Source organism: Lepidothrix coronata, unplaced genomic scaffold (genome assembly GCF_001604755.1).
Source record: "Lepidothrix coronata isolate B3197 unplaced genomic scaffold, Lepidothrix_coronata-1.0 Scaffold207, whole genome shotgun sequence".
NCBI lineage: Eukaryota > Metazoa > Chordata > Aves > Passeriformes > Pipridae > Lepidothrix > Lepidothrix coronata.
Genome location: NW_016690387.1, coordinates 257849 through 273838, shown reverse-complemented (window position 1 = coordinate 273838; position 15990 = coordinate 257849). Strand labels below are relative to the sequence as shown.

The 15990-nt window shown below is 38.5% G+C and overlaps 1 protein-coding gene across 1 annotated transcript in view; it reads left to right on the top strand.

Annotated features, from left to right (window-relative positions):
• LOC108506145 (membrane-associated guanylate kinase, WW and PDZ domain-containing protein 2) overlaps positions 1-15990 on the top strand; it is a 701232-nt gene that overhangs the window by 428630 nt on the left and 256612 nt on the right. Inside the window, exon 3 of the mRNA XM_017832824.1 lies at positions 1742-1861. Within this exon, the coding sequence (XP_017688313.1) occupies positions 1742-1861 (120 nt within the window). The remainder of the gene's footprint in view (positions 1-1741; positions 1862-15990) is intronic.

Here is a 15990-nt window from a genome sequence, read left to right as displayed (position 1 = left end):
TCAGTCATCTCCTCTCAAGGCTGAACACACCAAACTCCCTCAGCCCTTCCTCATAAGAGGGATTCTCCAGTCCCCCAGTCATTCTTGTTATCTTCCATTGCACTCACTCCAGGAGCTCCACACCTCTCTTGTGCTGCCCAGGTACTTGAACCTAAAACTGCCCAGAACTGCTCACAGTACTGCAGAGGAGCACAGTACTCCAGGTAATAATCCTAAAGCACCCATTTCTGCAAATACAAAATTCACAGAAATGAACAGCCATATGAGTTTTCATTTTAAATGTTGAGATGAGAAGGGAGTAGGAATCAGAGAAATTAGGGAGAGTCTTACAGACTTATCAAAATACATTCCCATGTTAGCTACCAAAATACTAACTTCACAGGCCCATTCAGTCCTTGCCATAGATATTCAGACTATCTGTGAGAAGAAAAATGTCTCTATGGCAAGCATTTGAGTTAACCTATCTAAGGCACTTTTATGTCTCTGTGTGTCCAACTAGCAGCAAGGAGGCTGGACAGCTCTGAGGGCCACCCAGTGCTTTGGCAAAGCTGAGCGCTGGCCAGTGGGAATTACTGATAGCACAGGAATCCTGTCATTGATACTGAGAGAACCTTGGCACTGCTAATGTATTCTCTGTGGCACAGAGGTCTCCATTAGATCTAGATATAGAGTGGGATTCAATATGAGATTAGGACAACTGCATTTGGTCAATGCAAAGAAAAATTCTGTGCATTTAGGGCAATGCAATGGAGAGTTACAATACAATGTTTAAGGTGGTGGATTAGTAATTGAGGAAGAGACAATGTCTTTTGCACAATTATCATAATGTTAAACTTTTGTCCAGAAAGTGGAAGATCTGATTTCTAGCCACTGTCTAGTCTTTAAACCAAACCCTGCATGTGATTTAATCAGTACAGTATTGATAAAGAATTGATTGACTAAGATGTTTCAAACACTCTGAGACTGAGGAGAACCTAAAAATCTCTCATTTCCAAATGGACTTTTGAGACTTATTTAGTGGTTTCAATGAAAGCAGAGATAGCCTGACAATGATAGAGTAGACCATTAGGAAATAGGTCGGTTTCAGATGCTTCCCTTCTAACATCCCTTCTGTATCCCATAATTTCTGCTAACTCAGCCAAGTCACTTCTCAGCATGTGTGAAATATTGACTGTCAGCATTTACAGAGTTCTGTCATCCAGAGATGACAATAGAGGCAATAACTAAATATAAACACCTTTGCAGTTTGACAGCATGATTAGCAGGTGATTTTAATCCCACAGGCCCTAAATCCTAAGCATTTGCCAAGTCCACTTACAGCTCTGAAACAAGTAATGTGGATATAACCCTTAGAGATTTACTTATAGAATTATTACTTTGTATACTACATAAACATCTAAAATATCATAAAGTTGATTAATTGTAGACAAGACTATGTTTCATGTTACCTCTGAATGCCTAATGTCACTGAGGGCCTTTCTAGTGATGTAAGAAGAACAACAGTATGACAGGTTTTCATTAGTGAGGAGAAATGCTATGGATCCAAGTAATGATTGGCATGATCATAAACGTACATCTCATATGGCTCTGTCAGCTTCAACAAACGTAGCTATACTGTTTTGAAAGAGCTACATAATATATTCTGTAAATGGTTTACTTTGTAAATTTTCCAAATATTTCAAAAAGATCATTCCATATTTAGGCCATGTGCTTGACAGTGTGTCTTTCATCTTATTAATAGGCACCACAAGGCCACATAAGGAGGGGGAAGTTCCTGGTGTGGACTATATTTTCATTACTGTTGAAGATTTTATGGAATTGGAGAAAAGTGGTGCTCTCTTAGAAAGCGGGACATATGAAGGTAAGTAGACTTTTACTGCTAAATTTGTATCATGTCTCCATTGTACGTTTTTCTAATTTGTTGGAATTGGACTGGGACATCCTGTTACAAATGTGTCACTGCTACTGTTACCAAAAATTTGTGAATAGCCATAATATGGCCATTATGAAAATATTTTCATATGTAAAAGCTAAATGGGTTCATTGTAATTTTAGTATATTATAGTGGTTAAGAGAAACATGATAATACATCCCTTACAGAGACAGGAACACTAGTCCTTTACACCAAGTAATCGAAGACATTTCCACATGCTTGTTTAACACAGGGCAGACACACTCTACAACTCACACTCAGTAATCAAATGTAAGGCTGACGCTTTTCCTTTGCATGTGTGACCCTACAAATAGCTATCTATATCAGAGGTTGAAACCTCACTGCCTAAAGTAAAAGAGGAAGGATTTGATATGTCATGTCTTATGGGCTTTGTAAAGTTACTGAAAAGAACTTGTTACTTTTGTAATATGACTGAGGGGTAAGAACTGTCCTAATGACTGTATTAGAAGATGCCTGCCTATGGGGCAAAGAGCCAGCAGCTCATTGCAGAACACTGCTTCCCAGGAGAACTGATGATTCATCTGATTTTAAAACTATTCCAAAACACAGCTGTCCTGAAAGTGAAACTACTGTAAATAGGAGTGCAGTTACATAGAAGAGTATTTTAATAAAACCAGAATAGTGATACACTATCTTAAACCAGATGTTTCTTTAGAAATACACTAGTATTTAAAATAGCTGAGTAATGGATAATGGTTTTTTACTGTAATGTACAAAATTACAGGGAACACCTGTTATATGAAAAATATGACCCACACATATGAGACTCATACACTGGGTGAGTGGAAAGAAAAGCAGCCCCAAATTTCTGCCTTGTAGAAAAAGAAGCAATGAAGACCTTTTTTGTCCTGACTTTGTCCCTGTCAAGGAAAGAATCTGAAGATAAATAAGAAGCTATTCACCCCAAAAAAATCATTAGCTGAGTTATAAATAGCAGCAAAGAAGGTAATCCTTCTAATCAGCACAAAGTATCCGTTGCGAATTAAATAAATTTTTATTAAGAATTATATCAATACAGAACTTGTAACAAAGATTTACATTAACAAAGGTCAAATAAAGGAAAGTGTATAATCTTTTACCTTTTGACTTTTTTCACCACTGTCTGACGTGTAATGGTACAACTTACCTAAACATTAATACATCACAATTTTACATTTATTTGAGATTTTATCAGACTTTAAATAACAAGTCTTTCTTGAAGTGTCTTTTTGTTACCTTAGGTGTTTGAAACTAACGTTAGAGGAGCTTAAGTGTACCACCAAGTCTGTCATTGCTTGACCATGTAATTTCATTAGTTTGTAGCAAGGTTGTAGAGATTGAACTGCTAGGTTTAATTAATTCACAATGCTCTTCTGTCTCTCAAGGGATACTGAGATGTGTCTTTTAATACCAGCTACCAGAGCTGAGTGGACAGCAAGGTGAAATATTAGTTGCAGAAGTCTGCATAACTCCTCAAATCAGCTGAGGACCCAGCTGAAGAGAGGTCCAAAGCCGTGACTGTGCAATGTTTGTGACATCATTTGCTTATCACAGATGACAAGTTCACTGAAACCAAGAAGTCAGAAACTAAACATAAAGAAAAAATAGACTCAACTCTGCCTAAAGCCTGTCTTTGATTCCCACATTTCTTAATCATCAGATGTGTATTCTGACAAATAACAGATAATATATTATCTGTCTATGCATTATGGCAAGTAATAGGTAACACCTTCAAAAATATAAATAGTTTACAGATACTGTTTCTCCTGTTCCCGTGCAAATACTTTTGGACATTACCTTACAAAGTTGTACCCTCAGTTTCCTGATTAATTCTTGACTGTAGCATGTTCCTCTGGAAAGAATTTTGCTAATCATCCCATCATAAGTTTTCCTGAGCACATTAAGTTTGCAGTGATTAAGTTTACTGGTGACAATTAAACCAAGCAGAGCAGATAAATTTTCAATTTCCCTCATAAGGAGAAGATGATTTTTGAATTCTTCCATAGATCAAGCAACTTATGTGAGCATGCATATTCTGGGAGATGAATTTTGTCTCCTTATCAACACTGGTTATCAGATCTCTTAAACAAATCAGCCTTCTTTTTAATGATTCTCAGTGTTAATAGATTGATTTTCAGATTTCTTTTTTTCTTGTCTTGAAAAAAATCATTCTGTATTTAGCTAAGTTTCTACAGTGTAGCTGAATCAATCTCTGCTGATTGTCTAACTACAATCCCTATGTACCAGTTAGTCTCTACCAGCAAATTTTTTTAATGAAGGGATTTCTCATTTAGTTGAGATAAAGAGACAGACTGTGTACATATGTTGTTTTTCACCACTTCTTGACTAGAAGGTTTTGTTCGGTCAACGTACCTTCTACTGAGTGAATTTCAAAGCAAACTAGAAAGTTCCAGGTAAACCAGAGGAGAAGGAGATCAGGTGGAGACTTACCTGACACTGAGTGTTTGTATTGTTCATTGTAGTACTTGGCATTGTTGGGAGTGGGGCTATTTTCTCATAGTAATGACAAACCTAGTGAAAACATTCAGAAACATTTTGTTCTAATGCAAGCAAATAATAGTTGTGATTCCAACCTGGACAGGACATAATCCAAAAGTGAAAGCGGTATTTATTCTTAGAAAAATATAGTTCTATAGTTCTTCTTTTTTTTTTTTTTTAAGCACACATTATTTTTTGAGTTTTAAATAGATCTTTAAGTTATAAAAATGTCTGAATTAAAAATAGGATACTGTGTGACCTCCTTACTACTTCAGGCTTTCTTTGTCTACCATTTTAGTGACAACTGTGAATGACTTGTATTCCAAAGTACTGTAAAAAAGCAATAGTATGTTCATGATAAAAATTCTACAAATCTACTTTTATCAGTTTTTCAAACATGAAAACATTTCATTTCGGTAGGACTATTTCATTATTAATTGGCCTTTTCTACTCATGTCTTTTTGAGCAACTGCTAGGGAAAAAAGCTATCTTTATAGGTATGAATTATTTTAAACATACATAATGATACATAAACAGTTGCTACATGTTTTGCAGCTTACCTGTGGCAAAGTTCTCTGTCAACCTAGGTAACAGTATTCAATGCAGAACAAGAGAAAGAATACAAGGGCCGGTTTTACTCTCACTCAGATTAACAGTCCAAGTCACATTAACTTCAGTGACACTGTCATTGAGATTTGAATTTGTAGTAAAATTACAAATTTTGTTATAAGCATTTATGTAAAATTAAAAATTTATTATACACCAGCACCTTCCTATTTGGGGTGGGGCGTGTTTGCCTGAAGCGCACCAGACTCATTTATTTGGAAGTTCTTGTATAATAGCACAGCCAAATCCTAAAGGTTTCACTTTGTTTCCTTTCTAGCAGAATTTCAATTTACTGTACTGATTAAAGGAATCCTGGTTTGGTTCAAAGTGATAACTTCACTGGAGATAAAACACCAGCACAGCTGAATATCCAACACAGATATTGGGATAACATGAAATAACCATTATTCTGTAAGCAGAGGAGGAGGTATTCCTGTGCAGAATGAAAACCACTGTCATGCAGACTCATGTAACACAGGAAGACATGCCCCAGCAAAATAATCCATGTTCCTTTCCTAATGAAGATCATAGATGGTCTTTAAATTGACACAATGTGTCAATCTATAAAATACAGAAGAACAAAAGCTATGATGAACAAATTGTGTGTGTATGTGTGTGCTGTCTTTTACGACTTCTCCAATAGGAGGCTTCTCTCAGCGTAGTGTCATCTCTCTGATATGTCAAACTTCTATGGAGACTTCATGGGTCACTGACATCAAGTGTTGTTCCCATCTCCTTATTAGATCAGCAAAATTTCTTAGCCAGTGCAGCATATCAGTAGACCGAAAATGTACTTGAACTGTATGTTGCTTAAGAATGCCAATGCTTGTAGACAGAAATGTAACAGCTTCAGTATTATTTCCAAAACCCAGATATGTTAAGGTACGTGATTTAAGGTTATGGTAAGACATCATTATGAAGTGCTAATAATGTAACAGTGTAAGAGCAGCGCATGCCATGGGTAGAATTGCCTTCTAAAAGTAACATATGCAGTAGCAGTACTAGAAAAAATGAGAAGTGTTCAGTGTATAAGTGCTAAAAGAAAAAGAAATGTGGTTGTTGGTAATCCATAAGGACATAAATGTATTTCAAACGCTCAAAAGCAATAGGGATTTTGGCAGTGTGGAGCTCTATTGCAAATGCAGACACAAAATAAACTTGTTCATAACTGTTAAAGATGTGGCAAAAATAAGAAGATAAATTTATTCAACCAGTACACCTATGAATAATGTACTGACTCTTTTTTCCTATCAAATTTTTGTTTGCCTCAGAAGATATCCATAACAGTTGTTTTGTAAAAGACATTTTGTTTGCTATTAATATAATAAGAGTTCTTAATTTACCCCATGAAAAGCAATTATTTTAGTTATTGTGCCATTAATTTTGTCAAAAATCCACTTTTTATTATTTGTTTGGTTGTTTGGAATTGTCTCAAATTCATTCACTGGTGAAAATTCAAAGCTCACTGAAGCTATTTAACCACTTACATGATCATGGACTTTCCTTGGCCCCACTGAAGTTCATGGTAAATTTCCAGCTGGCTTAAATGAAAACAGAATTGCGCCCATATTTTTTTTACTGATGGAGTATTATTTGGCAGAAGACTGAGTGTTAACTGGAATTTCCTTAATATTCCACAAATCTGTAATTATTAAGCCTTTAAAAAACAGGTTGAATACATCCCATGGGTGAAATCTTAGTGTTCTGTGTTACTGGTTTATTTGAGGACACAAAACTTCCAGTTGTTTTAGGCACAGTTTTAATGGCTCAGCTTACATGTTTTCAGTTGAGTCATCATTATGATGAGCTCCATTAGGAAGGAGAGTGTGGGTTGAAGGCAGTGTTTTGCCTGAGACTCTTCCAGCATGCTGGCACATAGGCAACACTGGGAGGTGCTCTGATTCCATTCACCTGGAAGCAGTCCTTATACTGTCTCCTCAAGAAGACATTAAGTTTTACATAGGCTTTCATTTCATCTCTCAAGCCAAATTTAGCCTAAAACCTAAATGATCTAAACGATTCTGTTCAGCTAATGCATTTTCAATTAACATTTCATTTTAATATCTGTAAATTTAAAACAACTACTCCATCTAGGCAATGGAGATTTTAATTACTGCTTTGTGATAAAAATGGTTTTATAAAGAGCTGGTGTTTGATTCCAGTCATTTTGATTCCATTCTTCCTCATAAAAATTGTAAGGTATTCAAAATTCCACCCACTCACTATATGCAGCATTCCCTTGTGTGCTGGACATTCTGAGCACTCTACAGCAGATGGATATAAAGGAAATTAATCAACATAAAGATAATAAAATGTTACCCTCCTATGACCTAAACACAGTAGTTAATGAAATATTCTGATTTAAAATGGAAAACAAAGGAATCATGGGGATAGATGTATAGAGATAAAAATAGAAGTAGTCCTTCAAAAGCCATGTCTTTTAACAGCAGAAAGTGTTTTCAAGGGCATAGAAGAATGAAATGGGATACTTGATAGTTAAGATCATGTTCCTGTTGAAAGTGCCTCTTGAAGTGGTAAATCTCATATAATATAATGTCCACTTTTCACCACCATATTCAGTGAACATGTAACTGTGGATATTTCAACATCTAGGTCACCAAATAGGAGAAGAAATCTTAAATACAGTCAGTGTCTTCATGACCTGATTGGGTTCTTTTACCTGTCCTATATTAGTAAGAATTTATGGGCTTTTTTATGGTTCCTCCTTTACTCTTGGGGCAGAGACAGGAGTTGAATCTCATTGTTAAATATGAAATGTGCAGTATGTAAATGGTCAGAAGCTCAGAAATGTAACGCCAGTGAATTTATTGACATGTATAAGGAATCCTGTCTAAATTTGTTAATGCATTTTAAGTCATAAAATATCACATTTCCTTCTTTTTTTAAAGTTTATTTAATTAATTTCTCATTTTCTCATGGAAGTGATAAAGAATCGTAATTGAAGAAATATTTTTTCCTTTCTCTATGAAAATCAGTTGCTTTTAAAAGTTACACTATTGCAGTGCAAAGGGTGACTTTCATAACTTCTACAATGCCTTTTTTAACTTCCTGAAATGTGGGATTAGTGTGGCAGAACATATACTTTGTGTCTGTTCTGAAGCTGTATAAATTCTCATTATTTTGATAGTTGATATTCCTGGTGTGTGGTTGCTTCTATCTTAGGAAATCAGGCCTCTGTCTTCACTATCATCCAGAGACAGGAACAGGAACACAGGTGACATCAAAACTCTTTGTGAGTGATGCTGCTTGCTTCCTGCTGCCAGGGTTGTCAGATGAGAATAGTTGCTCACAGTCCTGTTGTAGTCCTCTCACTCCTGTAGGTTGAGCTCTTCTCCCTTTTCTGCAACAAGGCTCATGGTAAGAGGGTGCTCTCCCCTGTGTGGGTCCCATGACAGGTCACCATCCTCCATAACAGACTGGTGACACTTCAGCAAAGCTGCTGGAAAGCTTACAGACACCTGAGGCTGCAGATCATGTCAACAGACAAATACTATTATTTCATAAAAATTGAAGATGTGGTCAGTTTTGATCTACTGCAAGAATGTGACTAATAAGAAAAGATGACATCCAGATGTACATCATAATCTACCATTTAAAGGGGTCACCTGGGCCATGTGTGTCAGTATAGGTCAAACCCACTCCCGTGGGCATCCAGGTAATAGAAGCTTATGTGACAACAGTTTTATGTATGAAATTAGAAGAGTAGGACCATTCTGCCTTTAAACATCCTGACAGCATCCTGATTCAAGATGTGATGATGTGATGGCTCCTTCCTCCAATGCACTTCCAGATGAATTAAGGATTGATCACTGGCTTCCCCACAGCTTCTAACAGGGTTCAACTGAAAAAAAACCAACAGTCATTGAAATTGTCTCTCTCTCCAGGAGCATTTGACATCTGCATCCCCTGCCCAGCAGATGGCCATGGATACATTTGATTTGTGTGTGTGTTTAGTAGGCTGTGACTGGGATGCACTTGACTGAGGTGTGGTGCAGTCAGCATCTGGACTGAGTTCCCTGTCTGGCCTGTCAGACGTCTCTGCTGCTACCCAGGTAGAGGGTGCCAGGAGGCCAGAGCAGTGTTTCTGACCATCTCAGGGTGATTGCTAGTGCTCTTTCTGAGTCAATGTCCAGTGCTTCTTTCAACCACTTGTGTCAAGCACAAGGTCTGAGACTAAGCCACTGTCATATGTCACAGAATCACAGAAAAAGCATGTGCCTCAGAGTATTGCCCAAATGACAATATTCTTGAACTCTGTCAGGCTTGGTGCATGACCACTTCTCTGGGAAACCTGTTCTAGTACCCAGCCACCCTCTGGCTGAAGAACCTTTTTCTGATGTCTAGCCTAAACCTGCCCTGAAACAACTTCAGGCCACTCCCTTGGGCCCTGTCAGTAGTCACCACAGAGAAGAGATCAGTGTCTGCTCCTCCTTGTCTTCTCACAAGGAAGTTGTAGACTACAACGAGGTCTCCCATCAGTCTCCTCTCCTCCAGACTGAACAGACCAAGTGTCCTCAGCTGCTCCTCACACAGCTTCCCCTCAAGGCCCTTCACCATCTTCGTTGCCCCCCTTTGGACAGTCTCTAATGGCTTAGTGTCTTTCTTATATTGTGGTGCCCAAAACTGCCACAATATTCAAGGTGAGGCTGCCCCAGTGCTGAGCAGAGCGAGACAATCCCCTCCCTCACCCGGCTGGTGATGCTTTGCCTGATGACTCCCAGGACATGGTTGGCCCTCGTGGCTGCCAGGGCCCAGCTGACTCATGTCCAAGTATCTATTGACCAGGACCTCCAGGTCCCTTTCCACAGCACTGCTTTCCAGCTTCTCATTCCCCGGTCCATACAGACATGCGGGGTTGCCCCATCCCAGGTGCAAAATCCGGCACTTTCCTATGTTGAGCTTCATGTGGTTGGTGAATGCCCAGTCCTCTAATTTGTCAAGGTCTCTCTGCAGGGCCTCCCTGCTACAGGTTGATAGAACCCGTACTTCCACTGGCTGGTGCTGTGCAGCTCAGCAGAAGTGTGCATGGACATTCAGTTCATCTGATATGTGGTTTGTTGAGATTCTGTGGCTACCACAAGCAGAAACTAAATTGTCAGCTCAGAGTTGCTTCAAATGTTATCAGCTGGTAATTTTCCCAAGAAAATCAGCAGAATGTGTGTTCCCCAGGAAGACAACACTGTTCTTTGCTCATGTGTGTTCCCAGGTTGAAGAACAGGACCAGGTGCAAGAGCGCACAAATTATTGGGCTCTGAGTGCTCCAGAAACCCTGTCTGCTCAAACAGGTTCACTGAAACAGCTGTCAGTGTACTTTATTTTGTATGAAAACTAGATCAGCACCAAGAGAATCTCAACTGCAGGGAAATCAAGAAAGAAATTGTGCCTTCTTGCCTTTTTCCAAGCTGGGTTAACCATGTGTCACCTCAGCCCAGGACCTCAGCCCTTTACTATTCTGTGCAGTCACTACCAGAAGGGTATTAAAAAACTGAAGTGTCCAGGCAAAAGTAATGCAAATTACCAGGAGAGCTGTAGGGAATAAATTTAGAGAACTCATCAGATAGAGCTTTGTTGAGTAATGATTGAGAAGCTCAGAGAATTTAAAATGTGTGAACATAATGGATGAATAAAGATAATTCAAAGTTGGGCAAATAAGTAACCAGGGCTAATGTGATGAAGCTGGAAAAGGTGAACATTTCAATTGAATATTGGGGAAAAAATTTTCTCATACTGGTGTCACTTAAATGTTATAATAACCTCCAAGGTGGAACCCAAGTTTCACCCTTAGAAAGTTTAAAGTAGTTATTAGTAGAAATATTCCTGCACTAGTAGAGGGATTAATTGAAGGTTGTAGTATAGTATTGTATACATCAATATACTATATATTAATGCTGTCTTTGTGACACATTAGGTTTTGACTGTAGGGTTTTTCATGAAACAGGTCACAACCAGTTTGTATTTGCATTTCAGTTACGTTTCTAACTGAACTTTGCCTGCTGGATGGATTGTGCTGTTTTAGTTAAAATTCAAAGTGTGTTAGAAAAAACGATCAAGCTCTGTACAGCCTGAGTTATGAGGCTATCACACTGATATGACACATGTATCTGTACTTACTACAAAAGATGTAAAAGAATTTAACATTTCAAATTACAAATCATTATGATGTGCTCTGGAGAAAAGTTTAGCTACATTACTCAGTTACAGAGGTCTTCATTTTTCAATGCATTACTGGAAAGACACAATATTTGTTATATCCAGTTTATGTGCATTTATCATGTTGTTATGTCTTTGTGAAGTTCCTGTGGATTTTATATCCTCTTGGATGCTACACATTCATATTTGTGATAGTCTTCATTATTAAGCTACAGATGAAAAATTATCACCTTCCTGTATCAAATAGTATTCTGCTAAATATCATAAACTGCAATCCAAAAAGTGTTTCAGAAGTTCTTTTGAAAACAAGTGGAAAAAATCCTCTTTCCATTTCTGTCAACCTCAGAATTTTCCAACAGTTATATTTTCTAAAGACAAGGTATATTGAAGCTTCCGTAACACCTTCCTATGAATCAAAAGATTATGATTTTTCTGAGTATGTTCCCTAAATCCTTGCCTTTTTCAAAGGCTAACAACTACCTTCTCTAGTCTTTACTCCCTTAATCACCATAACTTCTCAAACATGATAGAGAATGGTCCCAAAACAACATCAAGCCAGTTTCCCAACATTTTCAGATGCATCCTAACCAGTCCTATGGACTTGCATGTATCCAGCTGACCTAATTAGTACCAAATTTGATCCTTCTATACCATGGGTAGTACCTGTCCCTGCCATTTTTTGCTCCTAAGCAAGCACCTGAAGGGCCTGGGAGTGAGTAGCAGACTTTGACAGTAAAGGCTGAGGGAGTGAAGACATTGAGTCCTTCACCAGGTTACCATTTCTTATGCTCTCCATCACTTGGTCATCTACCACACTGGGCAGCAGGCCCACATTCTCCCTAGTCTTCCTTTTGTTGCTGCTGTGGCTGTAGAAACCTCTCCTGCTGCCCTTGATGTCTTCAGTAATCTCATGTCTAGCTGTCTTTTGGCCTTCCTAATTCTGCCCTGTGTATCCAGGACACGATTCTCTATTTCTCCTTGTTCGCCTGTCCATGCTTCTGCCTTTCTGACATACCTGTTCTGAGGAGTTTCCTAAGAGCAAAACTGACCCTCAGGGTCTTCTCTTGGTTGCACAATGTTCTATAAAACCAGAATAAGGCTTCTCTATACTAGTAAAGATTGCAATTTCTGTATTTCTATTCTTTTAGCAGAAATTGCTTTGCAGTAAGACATAAAAAATTCCATTTTATGACCTTGCAAAGAATTATGTGGTTTTTTGAAATCTCGCTTTGATTACTCTGTTTCAATAGCAAGGTATTGTGGGACTTTGCAGTCCTGCTCGCAACCCTGGTCCTGGTTGCTATGGTGGACTTCAGACAGGTGAAGAAAAGTGTGCAACCTTCTGCATGCTGGCACAAAACAAGAGAATGGGCTTTCCGTCAAGACGAACTTGGAATAATGAAGGACTTTGAGAGAAGCTGGTTGTGCCAAGTGCAGAATAATGCAGTATGAGTGTGGGAAGAAGGCCTGGATTTGTATGGTTAATCGAAAAGAAGGATTCAGCTACTGATACAGCTTGTTCTGCAATAGAGTTACATTACATCCCAAGTGAGCTAATTAAAGAAAGATAAAAGACCAAAAAACACAACCCTAAAAGAAGAGTTTGTGTTTCAAAGCAAGGAAGTTTCTGGTTAAAACAAAACAAAAAACCCTAAAGATATTAAAAACAAATGAACAAAACCTTTCAAGTGCAGGGAAATCTGTATTTTGGTTTACCCCGTTTTCAGAAATAATTACTCTATGTTTTACCTTGTGTAAATGAAAACATAAGTAGATCTACAGCGTCTTTTGGCCAATGGAAGGCTCTCCTTGTATTTCCAATAAAAATAATGGAGAAACAATCAGCAACTGAGGTTAAATATACTGCTAGAGAATTAAATATAATAGCCCAGGTGATGACCTACATTTACAATTATTTTATTTTGTGCATACAGAAAAAAATAGCTAAGAATATAGAATAAGCTGTGAAAGATACTACTGATGCAGAAGAAACCTATACCAGCATAAGGAAAATGGAATATATTCAGTGCACCAGCACTGAAAGCAGTGCAAGAGAGGGGCTGCAGCATCTGCAAACTGAGTGGTTCTTCAAGATTTAGATCTATATTTCCAGACTCACTTAAGGATAAGTCTAAGCTCCTTCAGACATCACCAGAAACAGATAGGATAAAAGCTAGCCATGACCATGGTGGGTTGATATCTGACACAGTTTAGAGCATCCTCAAGGCTGCAGAAGATTAGTGGAATGCAAAGACAAAAATCTTGCTTTGATCTAAGTTCACCCCCAAATTATGTACATATTCTGTCAATGAACTCAGGAATACAGGAGAAAAATCTTCAATAAAAAAAATAATGTTTAAGTCCTTCTGAATTGCATAGTGATGTGCATGACAAGAATACTGAACTTTCAAATTGGTGATGGGGAATCAAATACTCTTTTTATCCATGGGTAGACACATTTGCAGGGTCTTCCACAAGCATTGGGGTCGATTGTAGGGAAATGATACAGTTGTTTGTCCTTTGTGTTCTGTGCATATGAATGCTCTTCCCTAATAAGCATAGAGCTTATAGGAGTTTTAAACAAAAGAATTGTTGCTATTTGTATTTATGTGGTGTCAGACAACCCCGAGCGTAGACAGGAAACCATTGCCTAGGTACCGCAGAAGCAGAGAAAAAATGGAGAAAGCTCTTTCCCTTTATGATTGCATGGGGATTTATGATTGCATCATGGGATGAAGGACAATAGATGACAGCAGTCAGTAGGGAAAGCAGCTGAATGTCAAGCAGCGTACATCACACTGTACATCACGTCACTGTCACAGCTGTACATCAGAACACTTAGAGAGAGAGATGAAAGAGGTGTGAAAGGGGTAAAGAGAGGTATTGAAGGGGCAGTGGGCACACACAGAAACACATGTTACATCTGAATATCATAAAACCCATTTTTACAGTGAAAGTGACCCAAGTGCTGGCACAGGTTGCCCAAGGAGGTTATGGAGTATCCATCTTTAGAGATATTCAAACGCAATCTGGCCAGGGGCAGCCTGCTCCAGGTGACCCTCCTTAAGCAAGGAGTTTGGATTAAATGGCCTCTGGAGGTCCCTTCCAATTTCAGCTGCCTGAAGTTGGTGACATCATAGTGTGGCTATAAATAGTTCTTCTTGAGGGCATGTCAGGAGCAACAGGAAAATACAAGGAGATTTTGTAAGAGCTGGTGCTAACCAGAAGAGGAAAGGTGAAAGCAAATGCTGAGCTGAGTAAGGACTTATGCAGGTAGTAAAGCCAGTATGGAAAATAAGTGAGGAAGGGAGAAGAGGTGGGTGCTGTGATGAATAAAAGGGTGCTGGTAAATTAGCCAAAAGTGGCAGAATGAGAGTTCAAAAAGTAGGCAATTACAGTGAGGATTTTAAATGGCTCTTGCAGCTGAGAATGCAGTGTTCTCTCACTCTGAGGAGGTGGAAGGTCCCGTCACTGGGGAGATCTGGGAATGGTGTAGCTCATGGCTGCTTTCTTGCCCAGTTTAATTAAAGAAAGATGTTACATTTGTTTAATCACATGCAAATGAAGAAACTGAATGATTTCATCCCTTAAAGCATCATTAGGAGAGTTAATTCACAACTAAAGAATTTTAAACCAGAGATTCTGATATGGAACAATATTATTGTCAGCATTTTTAACACATTCTCTTAAAGAGAATTGTATTCAGTCTGGTTCATAAAAACTCCAAAAGGATTTATCTAAAGCAAGCTAGTTTATCTGTTTTTATTACAGTAGGCTGCAGAAGCTGCTTACTATCGCAAAATATCCCATTAACCATTTTCTATGATAAGTCTTTGAAATGCTTTTGCAAAGAGAAAAGGAAGAAGGTGCAGGTCTTTCCTCCTCCCTTGTCCGGTATGTGCAAGGCCTGTTAGAGGCTCCACAGCAGAGGGATACAGGCTGTGAAGTAGATCCCACGCTAGCACTGTTTCGAGGAACACTTCACTTCCTACAGATTAACAGTGTGCCAAGGGAAGGAGTATCCTCCTCACCAAGCTGACACTTGGGATATGTCAGACAGAAGTTTGCTTTTTCATTTAGACCTTACCAAAAGCCACTGGCTGTTGTAACTTCATAATTGAGAGTCCTTCGAGAAAAATTCTGTCTAACCTCCCTGTGGAGATTTTGGTTGCAGGTACTTGTGTTGGTAATCCCCAGCACACATTTTGTTGTCATATTTTTCCCAGCTGTATTTGGATAGTAGTCTGCTGAGCATAAAAACTCAGCAGCTAAAAGAAATACAAATTAAATCTCCTACAGGCTACTGAAACTGTTATTATCTTCAGAAAACCTCTACTTCTCTGTCTGAGACAGGATAAAAATCTCTTGATCGATGAAAATTCAAATTAAAACTCTGACTGATTCAGCTATAAAAAATATGAAGGGAGATATGGTCTGAAGATGTGCATGATTATAAGCTCAGTGGTGAAATTTAGCTGGAAAGACAAAGGAAGGAAATCAAAATAATAGAAATGAAGGAGCTATCCCTGTAACACTATTTAACAATTTCCCTTCCTAATCTCATCTGGCAGTGCCTTTACGGCATCAGCCCCCAGACTTTTCTGCCTCATTGCAACTCCCACATTGAGGGGTTACTGTCAATGTCACGGTGGGCTCTTCTAGCTAAAGGAGGAACCTAGAGATGAAGACAGTATGCTTGGTTGATTAGGGTAAAGCAAAATATTGTATTGTCACCCATAGGATGGGTGGTGGTCTTGCCTTTTCCATACTGGATTATCCCA